Consider the following 21,622-nt stretch of genomic DNA (forward strand, 5'->3'; position numbering starts at 1 on the left):
TTCTATATTTTCCTAATCTAATTAAAGATACCATAGTAAAAAATTTAATAAAATCATCAAATTAAACAATCATGCATTGTGCAATCTAATTATGGAAAGAAATTATTTATATTATAAATTTTATGTATTTTCATAAATAGGTGACTTGGCCGAGTGGTCTAAGGCGCCGCAGTCAAGTTGCGGTCTCGAAAGAGGCGTGAGTTCGAATCTTACAGTCATCAATCACGATTTGTTTCTTTTTTTTTTTTCTTTTTGTAATAGAATAATATATATAATGTACGAAAAGACACACACAGATTAGTATAAAAATATATTAATTGTGAAGTCTATAAAGCTTAATACTTTAATTATAATATTATTCTTTTTTAAATTCCTATATTTTCCTAATCTAATTATTAAAGATACCATAGTATAAAATTGAATAAAATCATCAAATTAAACAATCATGCATTGTGCAATCTAATTATGGAAAGAAATTATTTATATAATAAATTTTATGTATTTACATAAATAGATGACTTGGCCGAGCGGTCTAAGGCGCCGCAGTCAAGTTGCGGTCTCGAAAGAGGCGTGAGTTCGAATCTTACAGTCATCAATCACGATTTTTTTCTTTTTTCTTCTTTCTTTTTGTAATAGAATAATATATATAATGGACGAGAAGACACACACACGGGAAAGGACAAGAAATAGGGAATGAGAAAGAACGAGATAGAAGGAAAAAGGAAGAAAGTATTAACGTTTAATAGTAAAAGACAGAAACATGTATTTTGAATGAACGATTTTATAAAATAATAAGTATGCAAGTAGCTAAAACAATGAGTCATAATTTGTTAATAATTACTGCGTAAAATTAATTGGATACCAATGAAAGAACTCATATGACATAAGTAAATTCTTGAACAGTTTTTTACAGTACTGATATTTTAGTATCTAAATCTACTTGCAAATATTATTTTAGGACGCTCCCATTATTGCGGTAAATAGACATATTGTTCGTGCACATGCACAGACAGCACACATCACTACTGAAATTATAGTAAGTAAAAATAATTTAATACATATGAAATTTATAGATTACAGTACCAAAATACTGATCACATGGTCAGTTTAATGAAAATATTATTAAGATATCTGATAAAAACTCATTTTAACATATACATATATACAATCCCAATATTATATGTTTTATTTATACTAAAAAAAAAAACTAATAGTCTACATAATCCTAATAAAAAAATAATAACTAAAATTTTTTTAAAACCATTCAAAATCTTTATAAGTACGTCCATACCAATCATTATTATATTTTTTAACTATACCTTCTACTTTATATTTTTTAATTAGATCAATATATTTTTTCATATCACCATTATTTATACAATAATAACTATTACTTAATTGTAATAACATAGGATTTCTACCTTTCCAATTATCAAAAAATAATTTTAATGATTCTAATTTAATTGGTTTACTAGAATTAAAATTAAATTTAAATTTAAATAAACTTTTTGGTGATGAAGTAGTTAAAATTTCAAATAAATCATTCCAATAAAATATAGTATCTATATAATAATCAGTAAGAATATATAATCCATTTAAATTTTGACATTCAATTAATAATTTTTCTAATTCAAATATATTATTATTTTTAAGTAATAATTTAAGATATTTTAATTTTGGACAATTTTGATATATAGCCTTAATAATTTTTTTATTATTAATATCATCATGATTTATATTATCTATTTTTATTTCAATAAGATATCCATTTGTATTCTTAATTAAATTTGTTAAATATTCAACTTGAATGTTACTAACTCTTAATATACGTAAAAATGGTAAAAATAAATTCCCCAAATCTTCCAAATTACAATTTTTATTACCATTTAATTCTAATTCTTTTAAATTTATAAGAGATGAAAGTATATTTGTGGTAGGAGGTGTAGTCATCTTAAAATATTGAATAGTATTAGAATGTTTATTCAATGAATTTTCAAGAATATTACAAAATGTTCCATCCATATTTTGAGAATAAGTTATAAATCGAATATCAAATAAATTTTTTTGAGATTCTATTAATTTAACGATACCATAATTATTATTATGTACATTAATGAATAATTCCAATTCTTTAATTGATTTACATATTTCTGTTAATCCAGATAAAACATTATCATTTATACTTGTATTACAACGAAGAAATTTAAGTTCTGAAAAACAATGTTTTGCTCCAGGAATAAGATGTATTTGATTATCAAATTGATAAGGTATATAAAGATGAGTATATTTTGTATTTTCATTAATAAAAATTCCTAATATTTCATCTTTAAAAATTATCATTTCAGAATCTTCATTTATAGTATTAATTATTCTCCTAATTTCATATAAATTTAAATGTCTACAATAACTAATATAATCAAATAAAGGTTTTTGATATGAATTTTTTATAATATTATAAGTTGAATTTAATGATAAATTTGTTGTTATAACTTTTAATAATGATTTTTCATTTCCTTTCTTTAAATATTTCCATGGATCTTTCCACAAAATTGGAATAATTATTTCACTCCAAGTTTTATTAACTAAAAGACATGAATAAAGAGCTTTTTTATCATCTTGTAATTCATGCAATACCATATAAAAAACATCTCTGTTTAATTTTGACATTTTTTTTTTTTTATTAATAATAAAATAAAAAGGAAAATAATAATAATAATAATTTGTAATATATTAAAATTTATTCATTTATTCTCCGGAAAAGTACGACAAAAGAATATTAAACGTTATGCTATGTTTATTATAGCGTTGATCATTTGTGGCTTGTTGTACGGAACCTGCCACAAACATTAAAGACAAAAATAGATTTGATCATGTGATTTGAAATAATCACGTGTACTTATTGGAGGTGAAATTTATTTTGTTATTATACAATGTGCATATTGTACAATTGTATATATTTAAATTAAATGAGATATATTTAAGTATATTTTAATGGTAATTGATGGATAAAATGATTGAAATGTGTTAATTAAATTATGGTACGTTACAGTATTATTGAGCAGAATACATAAAATGTATTATTAGAATATACTCGTTAGTCGTTACTCGTTTAATTTAAAAATTTTTCATCATCGAATTTAAAATATACACAGGAAATGTTGATTTTTTTAATGAAATATAATTATTTTTTTTCTATTTATTTAAAATCAAAATAAATACAAGAACGTTTATGAATATTACAATGGATAATCATATTATGTCATATGTTTACTATGTATAAATTTTCATATGATAAATCATAGTGTTTTACGCTTGGCTAACAAGAGTTTCAATAACCTTGGTGACAGGTTGAGGAGTAAAACTGAATTTATCATTATCATATTCTGGAAAATTCGAATTTTCCGTCACAAAAGCTATGAAATCATCAGACATTGAGGGAATTGGATCGATCTTATTTTTGAAGCGATATCGTACATCTCTATCTTCAATAACTTCCCATTTTGAACCTTCATAAATGTTACAAGATTTTAAAATTATAATTTTTTTAAAAAAAAAGTATTCAAAAAAAAAAAAAATTCTTACCGGTAGCTTCTTCAAACTTTTGAAGGTACTCATTTAATGTTAAGTATGCACCAATAACTCTAATATGAGCGTTTCGAGCTTCTGGTATTTTAAGTGTCTCAACTGTGTATTTTCCAATATCAGATAAAGAAGTAGAGGGTATCTTTGTGTTTCCATCCCCGTAGAACTTTGCTTTCTTATTCTTAACATCATATCCAAACCAGCCAAAAAATTCTTGGAATAATCCAGTGTGAATGTAAGTGTATTCAAGTCCACTTTTTTCTAATTCCTCTCGAAATCTGAACTTCTCATCGTTAAATACATGACCTGTAGTTCTTTAATTATAAAAATGATAAATAAATTAACCTAAATGTTTTTATACTGTCTTTACCATAACAAAAAAAAAAATAAATAAAAACGTACTTATAGCCGTTGGAAAATTCGGATGGGATGAACCTTTTAACAGAAGCTTCTTTGGCAGCAAGTAAAAATGAAACTTGAATATCATACAAGGACGTATTATTACTTGATTCAAATACAGCACTAACAAAAACGTCAGTTCCTTTAAGAGCTTTTACGAGATCATCTTTTTGACTGTGATCAGCATATACAATTTCCGCGCCTTTGGAATTTAAAGATTTGGCTTTCTCATTTTCATCTAGTTTTCTTCGAAGAATCTTTACGTTATAAGACCCATCATTTAAAAAAGCTTCGGCGATAGCATAACCCACATTTCCGGTGGCTCCAGCAATAGTTACGGTATGGAATGGTGAATTGCTCATAATGAGTTGATATATTTATTTTTTTTACTCAATTACTCAAGAATTCGTCCTTTATTTTATACTTTAGAAAACAATTTGATTATTAATACAACATTGATAATAACAAAATATAATGGAACTAACTAGAAGGTATCAATAATGGTATACTATTAGGAAAAATTCAATAATAATCAAAAATGTCGCAATTTCATTAAAATTAGAATTTGTCAGCAAAATATGACGCGATCCTAGCTTAGGGTGTTACACGATTCACACGTGTACCATACAGACTACTATTATTTATTACCAAATAAGGAAAGGCCTACTGTATTGTGACGCAAGATCATGTGACTTGTTTATAACCAACACTACATAGCCAACACTCCCTAGCTATTATCATATAAGTAATTATAAAGCTAAAATGAAGTTCTTAAAACCTGACCAGCCCGGGCTCCCGGCTCAGACTGGTTAATTATTAATTCCAGACCGGTTCGGGTCCAAATTGATTTTAAACGAAATACAAAAAAAAAAAAAATCATGGGAATGTTCTGTAAATTTATCACGAAAACCATAAGTTTTTATTCCGATATTATCTATCTGATACCTACTGTATAGTTCGTAAAAATGAAATCATGACTAAGAAATATGTTAATTTACTTAAAATTATTATATATTTTTTCTTAAATGCGCTTATAAAAATAAAAGCATGTAAATTAAATAATAAAAAATAAATTAAAAGCAAAAATTAATTTTTAATATATTATTTTTTTATTTTAATTCTATTAAAATGTCCAAACTCAATTATATCTAAAAAATCAACTTAACCAACTTTCATAAAAATAAAAAGTAAACCACCAAAACGTTTTCCTAAAATTTTTTAAATCTTATTTTAAAAGTTTTAGAGATACTGCATTTAATGTAATAATTAAATATTTCTTTTAATTGTGAATATAGTAAATGACTTTATGGGTTATACATTCACATTTCATATGAATAGTCACGTAATTTTTATTATTTCACATTTCTTATACTTTTATATACTTAATTCTTGTTATTTTTATATATGCGTTATTAATTTGTATACCTATCCAAAAATACGATAACGAAAAAGTCACAACATATGTTAATAGTTTGTTTTGGATTTATTGTCCTGCTGAAAGAAAATGAACAGGTAAAACAGGTAGTCAACTACGCTATGAGGAAGAATCCCTTTGCCTGTTAAGTGACAAAATATGTGTGTGTGTGGGTGATCTGACTGACGTCCACGTTGTACCAAAGTATAAAATTTGTGCTTGAATATTTTCTTTATGTTTGACATTTTTCTGTTATAAATCATCATATTCGGGTTTATTTGTTATTTGTATTAAAATATTAACATAAATATAAAGTTTTCATGAGATTTGTAAAAATTTAATGAATACGAATATACGATATTATTTAGTAATTTACTTCTTTTAATTTTAATGTCAACGAATTTATTAATTGATTAATTTGCTTCTTTGATTTGATATATTTTATAAATCCTTTTTCAATTTTTCAACAAATTAGACGGATACAAAATATTTAATAATTAGAAGAATAATTTGGTATGATAGAGATTGTATTATTTGACTAATTTATCACTTTTCATTTTTTTTTTTAAAAAAAAAATATATATATATTTAGTTAAATCGTTTAAGATTAATTACAACATATCTCCTTATCTCCTTCATTTATGAAAATTATGCAATGTACAAATAAGTTTTAATTTTTAGATTCCCTTAACATATAAATGTTATTCTAATAAATAATGTAGGTGTACAAGTTTGACAATGTAATTTAGAATAGATTAATATATCCGGATTGACCATACAATGGATTATATTACGCTCAAATGATCAAATCCTAATATCATTACTGTTTAAAGGCAATTACGGTTTCAAATGCAAGAAATATTCATACCTTATTTATTTATTAAGTAATCACATGATGTGAATATGGAGAATTCTATAATACTTAGTACTATGTTCAATTTTTGTCAATCTTGTTAATGTAATAAAGAATAGTCGAATAATTATTTTGATTAATAACTAATAATTATCTGAATTGTCCACAGGCTTCTGCGCCTCCTCCAGCAGCCATACAATACGTCCGATGCTCCGATCACACTTGGTTTGCATATTATCATCTTTGTACACAATGATCACTTGTTCCGACAACTTAAACGATAGTTTCCCTTCACTGTCTAGTGTACATTCCATAAAATACCATTTTTCCGCCGCATCTGTTACAATCCATCATACTTTGTTGTGTTTATGGTACGTCAATGATGATTCCATCTGCATGGTCAGTAGCCTGTGCGAAACCCTGCTTAAAGTCGTCCACTAAACCAATGATCCCTATTAGTCAAACGACAATCTATTGCATAATCGAGATTTCCTTGCTTCTGGTATGATTTTGAAATTTTTTTCTTAGAATGATACTATACTAGCCAGATAACAGTAAGAATAAATAGCCTCATACGCAACATCAAGATAAATAAAAAATATGTCATATATAAACAACGACCATTCTTTTCTTATGCCCATTTTCCCACACTTAGTCAAATACGGTCAACCGTAAATTGCGTAACAGTTAATATATAATTTATTGATTAAATTCTTTATTATTTAAAAATAATTGTTTTATTGTTTACTATTTGATTGTATTTTTGATTGTATTGATATTTATTTATAGAATGAATTATTTATTCCGACACCCATAAGACATAGTGATATGGCTATTAATAATTTGTTAGTAAAAAGAAATTTGTAGAAAGTTTTAGAAAGTTTTAGAATATTTACGTAGTCCTTTACGTAATTTGATTAGTAGTATTATGTAATTGTAAAATATTATTTAGAAAACACGCTTTAAAATATAAATAATATAAAATGATACCAATAGAATGGATCCTTGATACATAGTTTTTTGATATGGAGAAATAAAAGTAAGTAAAATGAAATATCGAAAATTTTAATTTAATATAGACTTTTGAAGGGAGTCGATAACTTTTTGCGCGAGAGAAATAAATAACGCTTTTTACTTGCGTTATGATAACAAAATTTCGTATCACGTATATCATTTATTGAATTAAAGTTTCCTTCTAATTATAAATTAAACTAACTTTACGGTTATCTTTTAGTAATTCATTTTACTTACCGAACTTTTTATTGTATATCCCGAATCCCAAATATCGTGAGAACGGAAAACCCGACCATAAATTTTTTATTGATCTGCATTATGATTGTTACACACCGTATCTGATACGCTTTTTCCTCCTGAGAATCAAAATGGATTTAATAGTTAAAAATTTTAAAAAAACATTCAAAATAGAAAATACCTTCATTATTAATATTATAGAAGTAATAATAAATGAATTAACAGTTTTCGATAATGAATTACTAACTAAATTTAAATGCTATACTAGTATATCCAGTATCAGAATAACTTTTTTATATGAAGTCGAGACTCGAGACTTACTTTATCCGATAATCATGTATTTTTCCTAGAAAATTTCCTAATTTTTAGGAATTTTACACAATTCTAAATTTATACTCCTGAGAATTAGAATGAAAACTGTGGCTTGTTATTTTCAAATTAAGCAACACGTTGAATATTGGAAGAAAGTGGAGCGGACAGTACTTTCTTTTTATCAAAAAAAAACTATGAAACCTGTAAATAATAATAATCATTGATATGATTGAATTATCATTAAACAATTTTAAAGCATATAAAATCAAAAAATTGTTTGACAAGACAATCGCGACAATCGCGACATGGTTTTATTTATTGAATTTTTAAGTTTTGATTCCAAAAAGAGTGATTCTCAGAGGTAAAAAATTTAATTTAGAATTGTGTAAAATTTCTAAGAATTAGGAAATTTTTTTAGGAAAAATACACGATTATCTCGGGGATTGCTAAACGTCGCCTGGGCGATCATCGCCCGGGTTTTTTTTTCAAATATGTCACATGATGTACAATATATAGAGTAAATTTATTAAGGCTGATTTTTTTAACTTAGCTAATTTTTGATCGGTTAAACTTAAAATTTTATTGCAAAAGATATTTTTTAAAAAAATTTTTTTTACAAACATATTTATTCAAAATAACCTTATTTTATGAAATTTTTTTTACAAACATATTTATTCAAAATAACCTTATTTTATGAAATTTTATTTGCAAATAATTTATTTTTAATGAAGTGGTACAAATAAAGAAACAATAACAATAAATAAAAAAGATAAGTAAATTACAATGATCAAGAAGAAAGATGCTAGTAAAAAAATGAAATAATGGAAAGTAATAGAAGATGAAAAAGAGTAACGAGAAGTGATAGGAAACAAAAAAGAGAAATAGGACATGATGGGAGATAAAAAGGAGTGATGGGAGACAAAAGGAAGTGATAAGCCTATATTTGTTAGTAGACTATCATATTACTAGTTTTTAATAAATTTACCATATTAAAATGCTAATACAAAATTTTGGAATTTTTGCAAAGTATTTTAGTGTAATAATAATATAATGTTAGTCACGAGAAATTTATTCCACCATAAAATAATACGAATGACTTCAAATAGCCTTATATATGAAGAACCCTGGATGTATCTAGGGTAAACTAGGGATCTATCCAAGAGATTTTTGATCAGTAAGCCCAGGTACTAACCTGGATGTGGGTAGTACCTGAGACTTTTTAAATCCCAAGTACCCTGAATGCATCCAGGGTAACTACTCGAGCATTACAGCGCTTCATACATAATGTTCATTGCCTGTCTTGTCACATGATTTTATTCGTCAGAAATGCACCTATGCAGGAATTTGGTTGGCGTTTAAAGCAATTACTTTTTTGAAAATTTGAACCCATTGAAAAAAAATATTAAATCGGATTTTCCAACTAATTGTTATCATAATCTGAATGATTGGATTTCATTTATCGGCAGCATGGTTAAAATGAGATTATGAGATCGGTTTTATTATAAATTTCATTTTAAGTTAAAATAAGGTACATCCGGTCGGTGTAATTTCGGTAAATCATAATGATCAGCAGACATGAAATTGTTTAAAATTCTTATTATTAAAGATAAACTTTACTTTTTTCTTTTTGGATCGGCAACATGTAAGGGCCCAAAATCTCGACGATCAAAATCCGTTATAATCCCGAAAGTTCGACTCATTATCCTAGCACTTGTTAACTTTTTTTTTTAATTTTTACATTATTTTTTTTTTAGACGTAATAATTTTGTAATGATTAATATTTCTACTAATATGTAATAATAAATATTATTAATATTATTAGAATTCAGTGTCGAAATAGTGAGTGTCGGAGTTTAAATTTTCAGGATTGCGTCGAGTTTGTGTTATAATGGGGATTCCGTAGTAGATCCGCATGGTTACACATGTATATGAATTTCAAATAAGGTACATCCCGGTGATATATAGATTGTATTCAAGTAATGAGATCACTCATCGATGAATCCCTAATTTTATGTGATAAATTATGACTTTTTCTTTTTGTTTTATTTATTCATTGTTGATCGGAAACATGCATGGTTAATGAGATCGTTATTTTATTGGGTTACGGTACACTTCGGCCGAATGTTTTGCCATACCCATCAATATTCGTCTACCGAAAGTATATTTTATCGAATCCATTTCACCAAATCGTCCATTTCACGAATTCCATTTCGCCGAATAAACATTTAACATTTTCATAAAAGATATTCAACATGCAATAATAAACAAATTCTTTTTATTTTTAAATATCTTTCTTTTCCAAAATAATATCACTTTTGACATTCAAGTAACTGATATTAATTGTTACACATAAATAAATAACTGTATTTTCCCAAAAACATTTAATTACGAAAAAGTAAAACAAAGATGATCCACGAGCCAACTGCCCCTGTAATCCGTTTTCTAATTCAAAGATTTCTTTATGTATCTAATATAAAAACTAAATGGAATAAGTAATTTTTCGGAATGTTTTATTCGGCAAAATATCTGTTCATTTGGCGAAATATCAATGGCTTCGAGCGAAATGGATTTTGGCGAAAAGTCCCGATACCGTTTTAGGTTTTATTATACGCACGTATTTGTTCCTATTCAAGATATATTAATCAATTCACATGTCCCTCTATATATTAGCTAACTAAAAAAATTGGAATCAGTCTTTATTGTATTATTTATTATTTTATTGTTCGAAATTAAATGTTTTCCACCCCTTAGTAAAAAGTTGTACGAATTTCATTTTATGTTAAAATAAAGTAATATAATATTCATCTTATCCTACTTATTCAGGTTTAGCGTTGATAAATAATAAAATTGGCCCTCATTTACCTTGCAAAAAATTTTTATGCTAAATTATACCAACTCAAATTTATGCAAAAAATGATCCAAATAACCCATTTGGTATAAATTTAGTATGAACACTTTTTATAGGGGCATTTATTGATTAATAATTTCACGCGATAAATTCTTTCTTTTTGTTTATTTATTCACATGCAAACAAATAAATATAAAATATGTATAGTCAAAATATTTACATATAAAAAAATAAGTATATATATATCCCAAATTCCTGACGTAATAATATTAGTAAACGATCAAACACAATTTTAAACTTTCTTAAATACTTGTCAGAACTAAACATATAGGCATCAAAATTATGACTTATTTTAATTTAAAATTATGATTCAATTATTATTGTTTCTGGTAATTACAAATTTGTAGAAATATAATCACCTTAATCCTAATCAAAATATTTCACGTATTATTTCCTATTTTTTAACGCTCATTATCATTTTATTTGCTACGGCTTTTGTACCGGTCACTGAAGATAAAATCTTGAAATATTGAACATGTTCGCATATACAAAATATAAACTTCAAGCAAAATATTATATTCTTTCTTTAAAAACTTAATTGGTTACTAGTATATATCGCTAAAGTTAATAGACATATGGGCAGATTTTGTAAGATTTAGGTTACAGATGTAAATGGTAATTATGTAGCTGGTAATAAAAATTACCATAGATGCGACCTAGACACTAGATTAGTATTGATACAGGATCGAGTGATGCATACTATCTTAATGCACATGTTAAAGCTAGTGCTAAGAAAACAAAGCATCGTGGCCATTTGTGGCTGATGTCTGCTATGATATTCGTGGTTTTACGTTTGATTGGACATTTAATCCTTACAAATATTGCGAATAACACGACGTAAATATCCTGAATTTATCACGCATATAAAATTAATGCAGATATTATTTTTTATTTCAAATTCATGCTATTCCTAGTTTGATATTACTAGTTTAATATACATGGATAAATATGTTAAAATTAATAATTCATCATATAGCCTTTTTTCTTTTTATAACCATATTAATCATATTCTGCGAATATTATGCCTCCATTTAAAATTGCTACAAACATAACGATCATTTCTTAGGTAATAATCTTAATTTACTTAGTTATCTTTTTTTTTCAATTAAATTTGATTTACATAGTTATTCATATATTTTTTCATTATTTAATGAAACTTTAATCATATAATGTTGAATAATATATATTGGTAAAATTCAGTTGTTTTATTTTAAGTGCCGTGAGCAATTTATTATATTGAAAATTACCGTACTTAAACCTTTTCTCATTTTGATAATATTCCGCAGTAAAAAAAAAAATTTTTGATTTTTGCTATACACTATATATGTATATGTATATACATACTCAATGGATGACCAAACCAGATTTTAGTGATGAATACTTATAATGCAACTCTCAATATTTTTGTGTTTTTCTGTCTTGTTGATTTTGTGTTTAAATAAAAAAAATTTTTTCTGCGTATGGTTACTCACGTGGAAAAAAGAACCAATCAGGTTAAAATTATAGACTGGGTGATTTGGCAAAACTTACAAACCGGAAGCTGGTAGAAACGTAATTTGTGGATCTCATTTTGCGGTATAACAGATAATAAGTTTCAAATGTATCAAATGTATCGTAATTGTTTATATTACAATACTTAATAAATACTCCGCTATTTTTGTAACACATGAATAAAAAATACTACTGATGCGCAATATTATTACGTTGTAATTGTATAGTACTTTATTAAGTCGCAGAATCATGACTTGTTAACTTTACAGAAACTTCCGATTTTGCCAAATATGTTAGCAATATTTTTACAATATAACAGACATATCACTTTTGCATTTCTGTTATTTTCGTTCTAACTATATGCTCACAATATATCAAACATATTAACATATAAAATTTTATTTATATAGCAAACATATAATAAAAATATGTTAAAAATATGTTTTGGATTTTTTATATGGCAACCATATATTGAACATGTATTACATGTATTAGAGAAATTTAATTTTTATATAGCAATTATATATTAAAAATATGTTAAAAATATGATTAAATTTTATATAATCACCATGCGCCAAATATATATTAATTATATTGCAAAATAATATGAAATGATATAATAATTACATGCCAAAAATATAATAATAATAAAATAGGAATATGATATCAAAAATACAATAATCGCATAATAATATCAAGAATTTTAGTTTTCCTGATAAATTTAAGCGCTGTCTGCATGTGATCTTTCGTAGTAAAAGTTCTCCAATAAAATTCAGGCGCGTGATCTTTCATTTTTGCCAATAAAATTCAAGTGCATGATCTTTCGTAATAAAGGTTTCCTCCAATAAAATGCATCAAGCGTGTGATCTTTCGTTTTCCCAATAAAATTCAAGCACGTGAACTTTTGTAGTAGAAGTTTCCAATAAAATTCAAGTGTGTGATCTTTATTAGACCTTTCTTTTCACTATAATTAAAAAAAATATAAGCAGAATTGAACTCTTTCCACTGATCACTATTTTCAAAAATGTTAGGATAGAAAAAAAATGGAAGAGTTCATTAAGTATATAGGAAAAGTTTTGACGCATTTCAATTTTCAACATTACCAACTGATTATTCACTCCTTTATGAACTGAAGAATATAAGTTTTAGGGGACTTCAAATAGTATTTTTCAAATTTCTTGCCCAAAAAGTTATTTCTTTTTGTTGACAATAGTGATAACCCAAAAAGGGCCAAGTAGGGTGAGGTATCGTCCTAAAAAAGTGAAGTGATAACATAGGAGCAGGAAAAACAAAGAAACTTCATTTACCTTTTGAAGTAAAGGCTTTCGTTGATATTGCTTTTTGGACTTTGTGATTTCTTAAGAATTTTTCGTTGCTGTTGTTTTTTGGTCGGCACAGCAAAAATTTCAGCATGAGATTGGAATCCTAAATTGGTAGTGTTAAATTTTTGAGGATTGAGATGATTTGATGTGGTACAAAATTGTCAACCGATTTCAAAACTGCAACAATTCACGTAATGTATTTGGATAATGGGATATATTTTCAAGTCCCATGATTTCACAAAATAAAGTTAAGTTCCTTAGAGTTTTGGATTGTGATATAACTTCAGATTTTTGGAATAGTTGCCAGCGAGCCTCGAAAACTGAAGAAAGTGATAGATAGGTTGGTGCCTTGGTAGTAAACCTTGAAAACCAGCAAGCGTACAAACTATGGAAAAGATGATCTTTCTGGATGAAGCCTTAGAAGGATTTCAAAGTACAGCTAGCATCTTCGCTAGGGTGGTTACTAAAAGTACTAGTAGTGGACGGATTTGCATCAAGAGATGTATAAAACTGCTATAGAAGATCAATACCAGACAAAAGGAGTAATCTGGCACCCTGTAGGATTTTTTTTAGGGGAGTTTAGATAGATTGGTAACTAGTTTGTAGATGTTTTTGTAGGATGGTTAATGAGTATTTGTTTGGGTTTAGTTTAGGTTAGTTTGGTTTTAGTATAGAAATGTGTCATATAAGTAAAAGGTTTAGCTCTATGGTCCGTTTTTCTTTATTATTCTTTATTTACTATTCAGTTGTTTATGGGTTCGTTGGGTTCGTTATGTCTATCTTGTAATTTTGCAAGTCACCTAGCACTAACTGTATACTTAGTTAAAGATAGCCTTTAGTGGTTAAGAATTTCTTTTTTTATACATATTAAATAGGGATAGTAGGGAGGAAGCTTATTTTAGGCAGTTTTGTAACAAAAGAAAATGGGTGGTAGGTAGAAAAGACGTCTTTAAAGTATAAATATAAAAAGGAATTTATAGTGCACGTGTTATGACATTGACGCGTTAAAAAGTTTAATGTTGATCATTACGTGTTATTGTAATTTATTTTAGCTCATGATACAGTATAGTATTATTATTATCATGTGATAATGCACAGATAAGCTACAAGCTTTTCACGGTTTTTTTAATTTTCTTTTTCAAATAATTACGAAAAAAATTTTTTATTATTAGAAATTTACAAGCTATTAATTTTTTTCTTTACAATTTTCTCTTTCCTTATTTATAATTTTCTCTTTAAATTTTTTTTTTCTTTGAAATGCAATTAATTTAAAATAGGATTTTCGCGTTTTTTTTAAAAAAAGTTCTATTCTTTAATTCTTTTTATAATTTTATAAATGTTCCTTTTCTTTGAATTCTTTTCTTTATAATTCTTTTTGTTAGTAATAATTTTTATTGTATGATGCTAATTTATTATGGTTTTTGACAGTTTATAATGTTATACGGTATATGACATACAATTAGCATTTTTCTTATTATTTTTCTTTATCTTTTATCTTTAAATTTCTTTAATTTTATTTTCTAAAAATTTTTTTTTTATAATTATATTAGTATTTTCTCATGAAAAGACTCTCCTCTATGGAATAGGTAGAGATCCTATAGCATCTATAGTAGTGAGAAAGCCATTGATACAACTGAATATAATATAAAAAAATTAATACACTAATAAAAATGTTTATAGAATAGTAATATCATAATTATTTACATCTTTATCTTATTTATTTACATTAGTTTGTCATATTATATCGAATTTAAACATATCACATATACTAGTACTATATTTTTACTATGTATTTTTATCATATTTTATGAAAATCAATACTGTACTAGTTTCAACGTATATATATTTTGGCATATAAAATCATATGATAATTGTATTATATATTTATATTCACAAAATATATATGTTAACTATATTTTACTTTAATATATATTTGATATATAAAAATCATATTATGATTATATTGTATTCACATATTGTTCATATTCTACTTTTAATATGAATTTCAGCATATAAAAAACATATTTTGGATATATTTTATTCGTATGTTGGTTATATTTTACTTTTAATATGTATTATGGCATATATAAATTATATTTTGGATTTATTTTATTCATATATTAATCATATTTACTTTAATATGTATTTTTGGCATATAAAAACCATATTTCGAATATATTTTATTCACACATTGTTTACATTTTATATTTAGCATTTATTTTGGCAAATATTAAATATATAACAATTATATTTTATTCACACATTGTTTATATTTTGCTTTTAATATATATTTTGGCATATAAAAATCATATTATGATTATATTGTATTTATGCATTAATTATATATTAGCAATATTTTGAACTATGCAATATGTTGAATATATAAATGCTATTTATCAGTAATATGTTTAACATATTTGGCAAAATTGGAAGTTTCTGTAAAGAAATTAGCCAGAAATTTAATTCACATCGTCACCCCCAAATTTATCTGAGGGACTTGTTTTTTTCGAATAGGCAAAAACTTATTCTATTCGTCACTGTTTATTTTCACGTGTTAGTGTGCGGACTGTGTGCAAAATTTTGTCAGTGTGGCTGCTGAAAATTACTGAATTACTGCGTACTGCGGTATCATGGCTTAACACGTGATTTATTTTGACTGTGACCTCCACAGCAATTATGGACGTGTCTATTGTCTTGATCAAAAAATTCAGGATTTGCTGACAAATAAGGATATCCCCAAATGAACAGTCTGCATGTTTGGTGATTTCTAAGTTTAGGAATGCAAACTTTAGAACACATCATAAACAAAAAGATTCTACATAACTACTCACCTAATTGCCAAAGGAAAAGTATTTAACTCAACAATACGAAGCAAATCATTCACCATTGTATCAGTATAAGTTTCATCTGCTGTTCATGTTATTACCGTTGCATTCCTTACAACCAGTGATTATATAGAAAGTTGTTATTATACCGGTAAAATGATATCAAGTATGATATAATCTTCATTGTAAATATTATAAAATTTTCAAAAAATAAAAAAAAAGTAGTTTTTTAATTACAAATTATTGTATACATTGAAAAATATAAAAAAATTTATTTCTCACCCCTGAATTTAATATAAAAATGAAGTCATGCAATCATTTCCACAACGTAATTTTTGACAAAAAAATTTTTTTTTTAAAAAATAAAACCTTTAAAATTATAAGTATAGATGATTCTGCCTGCCCTACAAATTTATTTAATACCTTAAGAAAGGCTATAAATACTATTTTTTAACATTTTTGGCAATTTATGACTTGGAGGGTAAGGAATATCGAATATCATCCAGGGTGAGGAATAAATGGAATATTTTTTAAAAAAATTTTTTTTTTCGTCAAAAATTACGTTGTTCCTTTTTGGAAATGATCGGCAAATGATCAGGTGCTCAGCGTCTCAGCGTCAGTCAGCGATCGTTTTATAATCTTACTAAGTGTTAGTCATTCGACAATTTATCAATTGAAAAAAAATTTGTAGGCTATTATGACCAACATATAATTCCCTTTCTCCATTTGATAAGTGAAATTACACATCATTTGTCATTTGATGTTTATGTTTCTAAAATGAGTACATTTTTTGTATACCTTAGCAGTACTTTAGTCACTCGTCAGACAGCGTGACAGTAATAGATGTCCCAATGACAAGTTCGTCCTATTTTTAAATCCATACATATAAAGCTTACTAGTACCGTAATTGTAGATAGAAGAAATCCTCGTTAGAAAATAATTACTTATTATTATAACAGGAAATAAGAAGAAATTTTTGAAATTATGGAAAGCAAGGATTTGAAGAGTCTAAAAATGTTGTCTTCAAGTAAGCGTTGGGGTAACAACCAACTTCCTATACAATTTATGAAGGTATGGTTTGTGAGATTTAGTTTATTCTGTTTTATTTCCTTTATTATATTATTTAACTCCAAAATAAAAATTTGAAGGAACTTAATATGCAAACAAAATCTACCAAAAATAATATCTGGTTACGTATTCTAAATAAATTATGGAGAGTTTCATAGTTCAATATATAATATTAACATTCTACATTGTTTTATAGTATAAGGGATGATACGGTTTTTAAATATTATGAAGATATGGATAGGTTATCAATATATTTTGCAAAGGCAACTTCCGGCGTTATTAAAGATTGTAGAGGACCAAATGATTACACCCTCGCTTCTTATGACGGTGATGACAAGATAGTGTCATTTGAAATTTTTGATGCATCGAATTTATTGCGTTGCCACTTATTTGATACTTCAGAAATGATAGATAATAAACCACCACTCTCTCTATATCCCATTTGTTATGAAGATCGCGATGAGTTGGAGATTCTTTTTATTGGTTCTAAGCCTTCATTTATCACATTCGAGAAAACTGAGGATATAGATATTGAAGTGGGAATGGATGACGAAAATAAAATTGTGACATTATTGTTTCACAATGCAAGCAGCAGATTGGCGAAAACATTACCAGAGAAAGAGAGAGAAAAACTTGCAGAAGAAGTGAGGTTGAGTATTGCAGAATGGGATCGTTTGTTATTAGACAAGAAAGATGAACATAAACGATTTATTCAACAACGTCGTCATGCCAACAATGCCAACACTAATATCAACTGAAGATGCCATAATGGAAGATTTATTAATTACAAATTTCAAGAATATGAATCTTTTAAATTGACTGAAAAACATATAAATAATGAATAAATTGATATACAAATAATGGATAGATCTAAATAAGTTTAACAACAAAGTTTTTAAAATAAAAATAATTGCGTTATGATTTTTCCAATTATGCAATTAGCAAACATATTAATGTCATTAAATTGATACTCAAAAACTAAACTAAAATAAAATTATTTTAAACAAAACTATTTTAGAGACTCGTTAAATACTAAAATAAATTTAACAATCAATATAGAATAATAAAAAAAAATACTTCGGCATTTACTTTATAGAGACGTGGCTTTTTGGGATCGCATGTTGCCACAAGTTATCGATCATAAATCACTTGGCAACGTTGAAGTTTGAACTCGATTTTTTCCGCATTCCTTGAGGGTTGGATGGTTGTTTAAATATTTTTCTGACATATTTATGACCCATTCATTTAGCATTTTCAAAGCGACTTTCATATGTTTCGGTTCCTATTTTTATAATTTCCTTTTTTCCAATAATATGTTGATACACCATCTATCTATGTTGCAGAATATACATTGGCAAATCCACCTTCACCAATTTCGTCTGTATCAGTAAATTCATCAAGTGATAACTATTCAATAGGCCCAAAATCATGATAATGTGTTGCTTTACTTACATTATACATCTCGGATTTATACTGGTCCATTCTTCAATTCTTCTATATGGGTCACATTCTAATTCCTTGATAAAGGGATTATTACAATACGAACATTTTTTGTTATTTGTGTTCTCTGAATTAGAATCAGATTATATTTTAGGTTATTTTCATGACTCACAATTTTAAGAAATCATTTTTTTCCATTTTTATCTAATAAAAAAAGATAATTAAGTTTGGCGGAAGAATTAACTTCGAAGTTCGTAGTAAACCAACGTAGTGCGTCGTGTGTTCTAAAAATGAACCATAATAATTTCGTCTCGAGTTAATATTTATCATGATCATGCTGTCTAAGTGTGATTAAATGAAATTGTCCATAGTTTAAAAACAAAATTTACATTTGTTTATAATGCCAGATATTTCGCCAAAAAAAAAATCATAAAATTGAAATGATTACTGTAAAGGTATTCATTAGTTTAGATGTGCAAATGAATATTTTAAAGGGTCAAAGTGTGAAAAAATTATTTGACACTTCTGATTTTGCAAATTTTCTATTGTAATATCGATTTTAAATTGAACTTAGCGATTATTTATGTATTTATTGGATCTTTAAATTACGCGCTATTTTTCGAAATGATAAATCTTTCGAACACAGGACAGAGTGCAATGAGTTTGATACTTTATATTAGTTTTTATTAGAAAAAAACTTTTATTAATTTCACATTTACAAAATTAGGGTTGACTTCCAATAACTTTAATTCTCTGAATAAAAATAATAAAATAATTTGTATAGACTAAAGATATCACTATATTAATTAATAACGATAATTGAAAGAAGTTAATGAATTGACGCGGAAGAAAAAAAGAAAACAAAAAATTTTTTAATTTTACTAACTTCCTTTTTTGCATTGTTTAATGAATTTTTCGGAATTAAACATAACTACCAATAATTGGAATTTTATAACGAAAAAAGTGTAATATATATAATTATTTTCTTGCCAATTTTGAATAAAACGATACAATATCTCTGAAGTGCGAAATGTACGCTTTTATATGTTAACTTTTTTTATCCATTTGAACTTACCAAATTAAGTTAGTAAGTATTCTTTCGCGTAAATATTATTTGAATTGATTTGGTCGTTAAACGTTCTCAAAAGATAATGTGCCGTTTTGTATTTACAAAAAATGAACCTTTTCATGTTTATCGACCTCTTTTATTTTAAATGTTATTATTTTTAACCGGTTGAGGCATCTCAAAATCGGTAAAATCGGTTAACTTATAATCCTTATTTGCGTATACTGATTTTTTCTGAGATCATAATCGATAAAACAAAGGTTTTCTCAATAATAATGCGACAAATTTTATATTTTCAGGAATAAAAATAATGAGACTTGCTAACAATTTTATATTATTTATTAATAATAAAATAACGGAATATACTGTAGTTTCATTAAAATGTACTATTACAGCGCAGCAATTTAATGAATTTAATATTGCAAAATTAAAGGAAAATAAAATTTTACTAATTATAAACGTATAATTTTTATGTTACCATTACAAATTAACCAAGATTAAATGTTCCAATTAATCGGTTATTTTTGACCGGCTTCAACTCCCAATTACTATAATTAAAAACTAAAATATTTATTCCATAACATACTAAAAACACTTCAATTCTTTATTTGTCTATTTAAGTCATTTAATTTTATAGGGCTTGGGTTTCTATTAATAAGGTATATAAAGCTTCGGTATCATAAAAAAAACTACGTGCGGGAACTGCGGGATGCATCAATCAAATTAATTATCGTGAGTATAAATTTATCGCTGCAAATTGATTAATCGATACACTATCGCTACGCCAATATTATTTAAGAGTGATCAAAATGCATTAAATGTATTGTGTAATTTATGCACTATTATTATAAATATACAGTTTATGTGCATTCGTAAAAGGAATTTTTGTTTTAATAAAAAAAAGACCCTATCAGAGGCGTTCTTTATTTAATATTTTTGGATTTGCAAGATGATAGAATAAGATGTCTTAAACGTGAGTGAAAATATTATTTCCAGTTTTATGGAGAAATCCTTAGAAATACTTAAAGGAAGACGGAAATGTTATTGGACGTGGTTATTTCACATTTATCAGATGAAACAAAAAAATAATTTGCAGGATCAAGAATTTACATGATAACTAAACAATCTATTAAAAAATCCTTCAATTTAAAAGTATTAAGATCCCTATGAAAAAAAATCATCCAATTTTTGTACAATATTTGTTCAAGTTCGTGTGGAAATTGTACAATTATTGCAGATTTTTGGATAAAAATAGCTATGAAGTTTTTCAAAGCATATTAAAAGTATGCAATTTTTGTACAACTTAAATTTAGGATATAAAAAATGTTCAATTTTTGAGAAAACATTCAATTTTTGTACAATAAAAATTGTGATTATTGTACAACTTGAAAATAGACATATGGAAAGCAATTTTGGATAATCCTACTATACTACTTTCCATCTTACCTGTATGGTTACATTTGACCACTTTTAGGGTCAAATAGACCACTTTTAACCATTATAAATAGATTTTCCTAAGTAAAGTGATTTATGCAGTAAGGTTACACAAAATTCAATTGCATATTTGTTTATAAACGGGCATCTTCCAGACCCATTGGTGAAATTTTTGTATCATCTTGTAACTAAAAAAAAGTCAAAAACATCAAAGAAGAATAGTGGAAAGAAAAAGAAGAAGAAGAAGAAGAACAAGA

General features: G+C 26.2%; 3 protein-coding genes across 3 annotated transcripts; 1 reads left to right on the forward strand and 2 right to left on the reverse strand.

The window, feature by feature from the left end:
* Nucleotides 1-1,254: 1,254 nt before the first annotated feature.
* On the reverse strand, nt 1,255-2,673 carry OCT59_016117 (uncharacterized protein; the record flags this gene model as incomplete). Its single annotated transcript, XM_025332686.2, has 1 exon — nt 1,255-2,673. The coding sequence occupies exon 1, from the start codon at nt 2,665-2,667 to the stop codon at nt 1,255-1,257; it is 1,413 nt and encodes a 470-aa protein (XP_025168774.1). The 5' UTR covers nt 2,668-2,673.
* Nucleotides 2,674-3,306: 633 nt separating this feature from the next.
* Nucleotides 3,307-4,343, reverse strand: OCT59_016118 (uncharacterized protein; the record flags this gene model as incomplete). Its single annotated transcript, XM_025321475.2, has 3 exons — nt 3,307-3,506; nt 3,583-3,896; nt 3,985-4,343. 3 exons carry the CDS (start codon nt 4,341-4,343, stop codon nt 3,307-3,309), a joined length of 873 nt encoding a protein of 290 aa, XP_025168775.1.
* A 12,998-nt stretch (nt 4,344-17,341) lies between these two features.
* OCT59_016119 (uncharacterized protein) lies at nt 17,342-18,183 on the forward strand (the record flags this gene model as incomplete). The annotated part of the gene is made up of 2 exons (XM_025311733.1): nt 17,342-17,433; nt 17,622-18,183. 2 exons carry the CDS (start codon nt 17,342-17,344, stop codon nt 18,181-18,183), a joined length of 654 nt encoding a protein of 217 aa, XP_025168776.1.
* Nucleotides 18,184-21,622: the final 3,439 nt, after the last annotated feature.

This window comes from Rhizophagus irregularis, chromosome 24 (genome assembly GCF_026210795.1).
Source record: "Rhizophagus irregularis chromosome 24, complete sequence".
Classification (NCBI taxonomy): Eukaryota; Fungi; Glomeromycota; class Glomeromycetes; order Glomerales; family Glomeraceae; genus Rhizophagus; species Rhizophagus irregularis.